At 45.3% G+C, this 10785-nt stretch overlaps 1 protein-coding gene across 3 annotated transcripts in view; it reads right to left on the reverse strand.

Annotated features, from left to right (window-relative positions):
* RBM7 (RNA binding motif protein 7) overlaps positions 1–10785 on the reverse strand; it is a 63327-nt gene that overhangs the window by 15029 nt on the left and 37513 nt on the right. For 2 of the 3 annotated variants that reach the window (XM_073239760.1, XM_073239759.1), the window contains exons 3-4: positions 2844–3006; positions 2123–2210 (exon numbers count right to left, since the gene is read on the reverse strand). In XM_073239760.1, the coding sequence (XP_073095861.1) occupies positions 2123–2210; positions 2844–3006 (251 nt within the window). Of the gene's footprint in view, positions 1–2122; positions 2211–2843; positions 3007–3765; positions 4069–10785 lie in introns of those variants that run through there. The other variant, XM_017668455.3, reaches the window with a different exon arrangement.

A 10785-nucleotide genomic window follows, 5' to 3' on the forward strand; every position in this document is an offset into this window, starting at 1 on the left:
AACAGAGCCACACTCCTTTCCGTGTCACCTGCGCAATGCTACGATGACAGAGCCCAAAACCGCAGAGCCTGCGAAACCTACAGGATTGATTTTCTGGCCCTTTCTAAAATAAAACCTGTCAAACCCTAGGCTAGTACCAAGGCTGAGACTGAGAAACAAAATGAAAACGATCTGATTGGTTAGATTATGAGGGAAATAAATTAAAGGGTAGAACCTAGATTTTCTGACTTAGCAATTAGGTGGACATTTACCGAGACAGGGAAGTCGGGGAGTGAGCGATGAGAGCTCAGAGACATAGACAGAACCTACCAATCTGCGGGGCTCACACCTTTCTCCTCGCTTCCTAAAGGGGTAACTTGCTCTGCAGAAAAACTCACTTAGAAAATGTTTTAATTTTACTTTAAAATATCCCTTCAGAATCAAATCACCAATTGATCTATCTTACAATTTAGATCTTTTCATTGGGGCTTTCTTAAATCAGGTTCTATACCTGTATACTAAGGGGGTAAAAAGTATAATTTTACTTTTTATATTATAAAAAGAGTATAAAAATATAAAAATGTTCACTTCAGCCTTCAACTAAAACTATTTACCTGTACATTTTTTTGCCAATGAAGTTGTAAGGCGGGTAAAAAATTTTTTCTCCGCCTAAGATACCATTGGAGCTTCTATAAAAGTGGTGGAGATGCTTCAAATTCCAACTGTGCTGAGAAGTATTTAACCCAATTAATTTCAGCTGGCAAGAAAGGCTGCTAAGAGGGTGTTCTCCACACTACTGTTTTTACACAATTTCGCCTTCTAGTTCTTTCCACATGCATCTACTTCTCTCTTTCTTTTGGTGTCACCCGAATCCAAACGATTATCCTCAGTGCTTTCTGGCCACTAACACCGATACTTGGTACCAAGAGCTTCCTACTTGGTCTCTGTTCTCACTCTGGTCCCCTCCAATCCATTCTCCCATTGCAGCCAAACAACTCTTTAAATTTTACAAACCTGTTCCTATTACTATCCTAATACAAACATTTTTCGATGTCTTCCTACTGTTCTGAGAATAAAATCCCTAAATCCTACTTAAGGCCTGTAAGAAAGACCCTGTATCACTTGGCCTCTACACACTTAACAAGTACCGTCTACCACTCTCCTGTCTTCATTCATTATGACCCAGGTACCCTGGGCTCTTGCAGTCCCTCACTCATTCATGGAATCTCTCCTTGTTAAATCCTTCTCCAAGCATTTTCTACTCCTTCTCTAGAGAATGCATAATAGCTAAAGAAATAGTCACAAAATATATACAGTAAGTGTTTTCATCTAGACTTTAAGCAGCGTATCAGAGCAGCTGGGGCCGGATCACTTTCCTACGAACAGTTCAAACCCACACAAGTTAACCTCCAACCCGTGTTTTTCTCACATATAGGGTTGCCTCAGAAGCTGCTGAGAGGCACACGTGAGGTCACAACACAAAGCACTTGGGGGAAGGCTGACATGTGAATGAGGCCCATTATGACTGACAAATGGTTCTATGGCCATTTGTCAATGGCCATTGTAAAACTGTCCCTAGTAAGATACTGGCCTCCCCAAGCAAGTAATTATTTAAGTAAGTGTAAATACTGTACTTTTTAGAGATCATTACACTTCTTTCCTTTACAAACGAAGGACCAAAAAGTGGGACTAGCTCAACATTACTGAATTGGCCGAGGGAGACCTAACACCCAATTCTGCCTGCTCCTAGTCCTGTGGTCTGTTTCCTAATGGGTATTTTTAAACTGCACGTGGCAACCAATTAGTAGCTATAAAACTAACTTGAATTTAGCCAGTAGTAAGGCTAAGTAATGTTTCGAGAAATTTTTTTAGTTACACATACAGACACAGGTATGCCTGGATCTGTATCTTTACACATGAACATAAATGAAATTCAGTGTTTCTATTCTAAGGAGACTGTGTATCATGTCTGTCTACAGTCTCCTTAGACTAGATACATATGTAACCATAACCCAACATAGCAAAGAACATGGAAGAACGAAGAGGTAGGAACAGAAAGGAAGCCAGTCACTTTATGCACTTTGGGACCACTGCCTAGGAAAATGCCTGACAAGTGATTTTAACAATCAGTGAGAAATATTACCTGCTGGGAGATGTGGAGGTAGGGCTCAAATCTCCAACATGATGCCGGGGACTTGACAGACTGACATCCTGTGAGGCATGGCTACTTCCTAAAATACAATTTGAGAAATTCTTCTTGAGAGAAAACTTAATTTAAACTTTTGTCTCTCCCACCCCAAATTACTCTAAAAAGGCAGACATAGGCTAAAAGAGAAAACCTCAAATTTCAGTCAACTAAATTTATAGTTTCATTGGAGTGAAAATTATAAGTGGTGAATCCCTGACACATACAAAACAAAGGGTTCCAAAGAGTACTATACAATGTACAAATATCCAATCTGGCCATAATATTCTGATCCTGCGCTAAACAGTAAAACTGGATACATCCCAAATTTCATCCTCACATGATCAAGGATCAAAATTTGTAAAAGCAAAGTACAAAGCACCTAGGAAGAAGTATTTCCAGAAAATAACTGTTTCAGAGCATAGGACCAAACCCAAGGCCTCCTAACAATAAAGTTCAAGCTCTTTTTGCTGACCCAAACTGAAATTTTAATCTCAGCTTTAAAATTACAATTTTCAAAAACAATGTTACCCATCTTCTGGGATATATAAAGGTTACTTTTCACAAAGCTTAAAGTATTTTCATCCAAACAGAGGTTCTTTAAAGCTGACTGATAGAATGAAAATCACAAACAAAGCAGTAAACCACCTCCTCTCCCCAAACACCACTGAATAATTACCTGATCTAAACTGAATTTTGATGGGTCTTCCAAAAAGCTTGATTCCATTAAGTAGATTCATTGCATAAGGAACAGATACTTCATGTTTGAAATTCACAAATGCAAACTGCTTTGGTTTACCATCCTTATCTTTTGGAATTTTTACTTTTATTACTGGCCCAGCCTATAAGGCAAAAAAGTGTTAAACAAGTTAAATGAGGCATTTTCAGGAAAATACTCAAATTTTACAAAGTTTAAAAGCAACAGAAACGTAATCAGGAACTCTTAAATTAGATGAACTTGGGGGAAAGGAGCCCAAAAGAAATTGGAAACACGATCACTAATTTACATTTCACAGCACCTTACGCCCTTTTAATAAAGTGACTACCATCCATCATTTTCCCTCTGCGTGGAAATGAACGTTCAGCACGAGCAAGACAAGGTGGTTTTCATGGACTCAAAATTCCCTTTTGCATAGACCAATCAGTCATTACCAGGTGTTGGAGGGCAAAACCGGAGGGAACAGGATACTTCTGAGTTAACACGTGTTAGTACAGATGTGAATACGGAAACACTACTACGCTACTTTTCTACGGAGTGTTTATGAATGAATGCAAGATATATAGTGTTGCCATTTTATAAGAAACTTAGTGGAAAACGCACAGTGACAAGGAAACTGAAATAGTGTATCAGTCCCGTGAAGCGAAGGCAAAGCGCGCCGAGCGGAAGACGAGCAGAGGGGCCCTGCGCAGCCCGGAGCCCGCCGCCATCCCCGGGGCGCTTCGCGAAGACCCGACCGCCCGCAGGGCCGCGCCGGCACCAGCTCACCGGGGTCCTTCGGGTCCAGTCCCGCCCGGGCCGCCCGCCCGCCGGACCCCGGGCCCGTCTGCGCCGAGCGGGAAGGCCGGAAAACGAACGCAGGGGCCCGGTCCGCGCCGCTCACCTGGTGGAAGAGCTCGAAGAGCAGCTCCTCGGTCACCTTGGCCTCCAAGTTGCCCACGAACAGGGTGCAATCCGCTTCGGCCGCCGCCGCCCCCATCGCAGCACCACCCCTCCCCGAAGAGGCCGCGGAGCCGCCGCCCCTACTGCGCACGCCCAGAAACCTCCCGCCCCGCGCGGCCGGCGTCGCCGAGTGAACGTCAGCGGCCGGCGCCGCGTGCGGACGGGCTGCGCATGCTCGGAGGGCGGCGGTCCGACCGGCCCGGCGGTGCCAAAGTCTTCGGGAGCCGAGGGCGCGACGCGGACGCTGCGGGCAGTGCTTGAAGATGGCCCTGAGCCGCGCGTGCCTGTCGGCCGGCGACCCGGGGCACCGGGGGGCCTGGCGCGCTGCCCACGGCGACCTCGGCCCCGCGACGCTGGCGTCCGGAGACGGCTTCCTCGTCGCCAGGCCCCAGGCGGCCCCTCCGGCGCCCGCTCCCCGGCAGCCGCGGCCCAGCGCGCGGACCGAGGGCCGGGGGGGTGGGGCCCGACGCGCGTCCCGAAGGGCAGGCACCGCCCGGCCAGCTTCTCCCCGTACCCGAGGCGCGCGCGGCGGCCGCGCCTGCAGGGGCCCCTCCGCCCCCGGTGAGCGTGTGAACGAGGCCGCCCCGAAGGCCCTCGGCGCCGCGACGGCGGGCTCTGGAGAGGCGCGCGGGGTCCCGCTGCTCAGCCTGGCGCGAAGGGCGGGCCCCCTGTCGTTTAGTCCGGATGGTTTTAAGCGGCGGGAACGATGAGCTCGAGGGAGGTGAAAGGTCAAGCCGGGTTACCGGGACCGCCCGCCCCGGAGGTCATCGGTCCTTGCCCGCCCTTCGTGCGCTGCGCTCCGGCGGGGGGTGCGCGGTGTCCGCTGTGCCCGAGCCTGGCGGACCCTCCCTGGGGCCCGGGCCCGGGGCTTCCTGAGCTGCGTGCCTCTGTCCCAGACACTCCTTTGCCGTTGCTCCCGTGGGAGGGCAGGAAATGCGTTTACCACCCTGGCTTGCCCGCCCCACGGCCCAACACTTACGCATCTTGCCCTCAACTCCCTCTTCCATCTCCTCTGCTTTTTCTTTAGGAATATCCACGAACTCAGAACAACAAAGCAGGAAAATAAACCTGGCTGCTCTTTGAAACTAGTAAACCCATTTACGTGTCTTTCTTTGCCACTGGCTCCAAGTGAATTTTTACACCTAACGTACGCCATGTTATTGTTCACCTTCGAGCCCAGCTTCCCGTATCTGAGCCCAAGTGCATTGGTGGAAACCGTAGTCCTACAACCTTCTGCTAGGAGGCTGTCCGTCTCACTACCGTATCTTCCCTGCACTGAGGTGTTTGACTCATTCGACCATTTGACGGTATTTGGAGGTCGTCCCAGGGGTAAACACTGTGGGTGAGCCACAGCCCTGCCAGCGGGGGGCTGCTCCGGGTGGGGAGGCTTGTCAGGTAACCGCCGCCCGCACTGCATTAGGTGCTGTGCCAAGTCGAGCTCCGGTTGCAGCGGGTTCGCCATAATGCCCCGTTACCCTGGTTCTCCCCTTACCTGACCGACCACCTCTCGTTGGCTGATGTTTGTGTTCTCTGAGCCAGACATTCCCAAGGTGTAAAGGATGTACTGGGAGAAAGTGCATTTTCTAAGTGCCAGTTCCACACCAGCAGGAAGACTAGCTTTTTCCCAGTGGACGTTGGTCTGTAATTACATTCAGATAAGACCAAATTAGTGCACACACACAGTATCAAATTGTTAGAACCCCAAGTGAAGAATGTGTGAACTGGGAGCGTCCTTAAGAAAGGGATGAATATTGTGAGAGGTCTGGAGACCAGGTCCCAGGAAAACCGGTTGAGAGGGTAGTAATACCTCCCTGTTACTGAGTGATACGGGCAAGGCAGGGTGCCAGGGCCTCGCTCATTGTTTACCCGGATAGTTACCGAGCACTCACTCTGCTCCTACCCGTGTGGATGACATAGATCATGTCTGTGCTGTTGAGGAACTTCATGTATGTCGTTAAGCTCCTCACAACTGCCCAGGAGAGACATACTACACTTTGATTTTATTGCTGAGAAACCAAGGCTCAAAGAAATGTAAACTTTCCAAGATAGTATAGCTGGTAGATATGGGAGTCTCACAGCCTTTCCACCCGGGCTCCTCATTTGAACCACGCAACACAAAATATGAATTCAGTTCTCCCAAGAATAGTATATATAACTAATGTATTCCAGATAAAGAAAGTGAAGTCATAATACACAGTAGAAGCCTTAGGGCATTCCAAAACCCTGTGGGTGAGAAAGGGGTCCCAAACCTATACACTGTGAGTTCTAGACTGGGGAGGAAGAATAAAGTCAAGGCTGAAGGTAAGAAGGATTTTCCTAAAACCTGAAGATACCTCAGTAGAAGATGCCACCTCACAAGGTAAGGTAAATTCAGCCAAAAAGTTCAGCTAGAAGCCGAATCCTGCCATGGATAAAATAGGACTAGATGACTCGGCTCTCTCCCATTTAACCTATAAATCACACTGGGTGACTATGCTACCCTAATTCCACTGGTGACCAGCCGGCAGCAGTGGCCAGATCCAGTGTGAGCTTTTGTTTGGCTAACAGTCTTGTTTTTTTCTCAGAAAGATGCATTATACGGTATTGAGTATGTATAAAACGCTAAGCAAAATGCAGCCAATACCCCTGTGCTTACCCCCCAACTGAAGTAAAACACTGCCCCGCAGTTAAAATCCTGTTTATCTCACTTTGATAACCTCCTGCTCACATCACTTCCTGGCCTCATGTAATCCCTGTCCTGAATTTGGTATTTTGCATTCTCTGCTCTATTTTTTAAAGCACCTCATTGCATGTGGATACCTAGTGTATCTCTACGTGTAACATGGAGTTGTTTTGCCTATTTTAAAATGACACAAACGGCACCATACTGCCCGTCTTCTGTGGCTTGCTTATCCTCTCCACTTGCTTTCACCAGCACCTTTAAAAATGAAACGAAATTTGAATGCCCTTTGGTAGGATGTATGTTTTCAGTTACCACCATCCGCTATGCCATATACCCAGCTCTTTCACACTTCTTAATTACCTACCCAGCCTCTGAAGCCATCTGGCTTGTAACCCGATATAAGATGGCATTCCATGTAGCCATTCAAATAAGAAGTTTTAGTAACATAAGAATTTGTGTTAACATTGTATTATAATGACATTTACATTACATATGACAAAAACTGGATGTAAAATTGTACATATCATATGTTCTAACCTATATGAACATTGAAAAGACTAGAAATCATTTTGCCAAGATGTTAGTTTGGGTAGTGGCACGTTGTGTGATTTGTAATATATGCTCATTATATTTTTCTGAATTTATAAAATAATTGCTAATTTTTATCAGTGTATCTCCAGGGAAAATCCCAGGGCAAAATATCTCTGAAACTGAAATCAGTCATAGGGAGAAATAAAGTTTAAGAAACCCATTTATTTCTTACCAGCAGTCATCCCGTCTGTCTCTCCACCAGGCTGCAGCAGCAGAGAGCCCCCCTCAACCTCTCAGGTCCAGATAAACCCACACCCTGTGATCACCTATTGATATGTAGATGAGAAAGCCAGGCCAGAGATGCTGGAAATACTACAATTTTAACCACAATCAGAAAAACAATTTTTTAATTTAAAACACCTGTAAAATATTCACTAAGGCCATTGTTGTCTGTATTTTTTAATCATATTAACCTCAGTTAGGTCACGTTGATGTTTGTTTCTACTTAACACAGATCGACCAATTCTTGCATTTTCCTCCCAGTAGATCCTTTCCGACTAATTACAGACGATATATAGGGGTGGGAGCCAGGTACGAGGTATAGTCTCGATTAAATAACACATGTATTAGCTGTGCTGAATTACTTGCCTTAAGCCCTGTCACATGAAGATTGCATCAACAAAAGTGATAGCCTATGTGGTATTTCTACATAAGCCATCCAATAGGTAAGGATTTGCCAGGTTTTCTCCTGTTGAAGGAAAAGCGGGCGCCCCAGTGGGAGAACAGCAACACTCACTCTGTCAGGATGGATTCATCACCAGATAAAACTGACAAGTGAGATACATCAGCTTTTCTTGCTCTGGCTCCAAGCTAACCAAGCAAACGTCTAGTTAGCATGTCTGTTGGGGGAGGGCCCGGGCCCATCGGCCCACCTGAGCATGACAGGCGCCATCATTATTGGCATTCTGCTTTATGTCAGCTTGAGACTGGTTAGCACTGAACGGCCCCGGAGACCCTGACTGCATTTGGAGGCCCTTGCAAAGAGTCCTTTGACATCTGAAGTCTTCCGGTCAGATCCTGGAGCAGAGGTCTACAGCAAGGTATTGCTCTTCTAGAGTCTTCTCTGGACAGTGCCCTGATCCTGCCTCTCTCAGGCCACATTCCCTTCACAACTGTGCTTCCCGGGCGCAGTGATGATACTGCAGCTCCAGCTCTGTGTTTTCAACTCATTAACAAGCCTATGTGGCCAAAATGAAGGCTTGGCGACTGCGGGTGCCAGTTAAAGTACTCTCCAATAAAATCCTGACTTGCTATTAACTGGGTAATGAACACAATGGTATCTTTTTGCCTAGGTTATCTGGCAATATCTGGCCTCTGACAGTGTTTCACATGTAAGATGCTATTCATAGCCTGCTTCATTTCAGGCAAAGCAAAAGATGTTGCCACCCCACAGAGAATTTGAAGATTGTTGTGGGGAATTCTGTAAAACTTGCCAAATTAGGACATACCAGCAATTCTGGAAATAACCCAATATGTTGATGTGGAAGACTATGCATATAAATTCTTTAATTATCTCTCCTTCTGGCTAAATCTGAGCTCTGCAGTGTGAGCGTGGATCTGCGTTTGCACTTCTGCCACAATATTTGATGGCAGTTCCACTTGGCTCCTTTCCTGGCCTGCGTGCAGAGCAATACGGCAGTTCTGTGGTGCGGACACAGTTTCTGTGCTAAAGCCATCCATTCTAATAAACTAAAGGTCTAGCCCACTGAGCCTGGCTGAATACAGCTATTGCACTGATGCCTTCTGATGCTACAGCCATCGAGTTCATTTCCTTAATCACATTTTCCATACGGGCAGAAGCATGAAGCTACTTGGTATCTCCCAGAGTGCATGCATTCTAATTTCAGAACTTAATCAAATGGAACTGGCTCCCTGACAGAGTAAACAGAGCAAAATACTATATCCAGACCAGCTGCCAAGCTAGCAGCCTGAATTTATTTTTTCCTTGCTTTGCTAAATGCATCTTGAATTTTTGAAAACATAGTCCAGGCTCAGGAAATTTAGCCTATTTGAACCAAGACCAGTCTCCTCTAATGTTCTTCCATAAATACATCCATTAAACTTCAGAAGGCAGGTAGCTGAGTTGATTCTTTCTCACACCCATGGCCAGAGAAGAAAACATATTCCTCTTTTCTATTGAACACAGGGATGGTGGACATTGACCCCTGCCACTTGAGCTAATCTAATCAGAGAGAGTACCTGTAAATATCCATACATGTTTCTTTCAGATTACTACCTCTGTAGTTGTTATTTGAGTCTTATAATCTAACTCATATCTGAAATCTTGCCCAGGTATTTTCTAGGCGGATTTTTGTATATCATTCCATGTATAAACATCAGAGCTTTATTTATAATACAGACTCAGCATAGCAACCAGGACACAGAGAGAGAATGAGTCAGCCGGGTAGAGTACCTCCTTCCCGGACGGCTCCTCTTGTGAGAGGCTTTAAGAGGTACAGAATATACTGCCAAAAACCCTTTGCTTTTGCTAACCCTAATTCTTCCATCTGCTATACAGGCTCTTCGGTTGCAAGTGTATCTTTTTTTTTTTTTTTTTTTTTTTTTTGAGAGGGCATCTCTCATATTTATTGATCAAATGGTTGTTAACAACAGTAAAATTCAGTATAGGGGGGTCAATGCTCAATGTACAATCATTAATCCATCTCAAGCCTAATTCTCGTCAGTCTCCAATCTTCTGAAGCATAACGAACAAGTTCTTACATGGTGAACGAATTCTTACATAGTGAATAAATTCTTACATGGTGAACAGTACAAGGGCAGTCATCACAGAAACTTTCGGTTTTGATCATGCAATATGACCTATAAACAATCAGGTCAAATATGAATATTCGTTTGATTTTTGTACTTGATCTATATGTTGATCCCCCATTTCTCCTACTATTATTATTATTTTTATTTTTAATAAAATGCTGAAGTGGTAGGTAGATGCAAGATAAAGGTAGAAAACATAGTTTAGTGCTGTAAGAAGGCAAATATAGATGATCAGATGATCAGGTGTGTGCCTATGGACTAAGTATTAATCCAGGCTAGACAAGGGCATCAAGACATCCACGGATGCAGAAGATTTCTCTCAAAGCAGGGGGGGTGAGGTTCTGAGCCTCACCTCTGTTGATCCCCAAATTCTCACCTGATGGCCCCCCTGCGACTGTGCCTGTCTTAGGTTGTTCCTCCCTTGAGGAATCTTACCCGTCTCTGGCTAACCAGTCATCTTCCGGGGCCATACAGGGAAATGTAAAGTTGGTAAGTGAGAGAGAAGCCATATTGTTTGCAAAGGTTAGCTTTTTACTTCTTTGCAGATTTATGCCCTGTGGCTTCTATGCCCAGCACTTGTCTCAAGGTATCTTTACCACCTGGAGGAATTATGATACTCGGTAAATTCGATATGAGGCACGAATTCTATTTAAGGGTTGTAATTAGGAAGGAAGAAGAAAAGCTATAGATGTAGCATACGAAGGAAACTTGGGAGGATTGATTATTTCTTTGACATATCTTCTTGTATAGTACCTTAAGTATGTATAGGTTTTAAACTACTAACTAATTTGCACACATATATTAACATAATAGGAATACGGTGACATAAACAAAGCAAATCTATAATTACCATCCATCTCCAGTGAAGCCAAGAAAACCATTTAGGCACCCTAGGCATTTGTGAAAATTTATCTATGATATGATGGATATTGTCCA

Source organism: Manis javanica, chromosome 6 (assembly GCF_040802235.1).
Source record: "Manis javanica isolate MJ-LG chromosome 6, MJ_LKY, whole genome shotgun sequence".
NCBI lineage: Eukaryota > Metazoa > Chordata > Mammalia > Pholidota > Manidae > Manis > Manis javanica.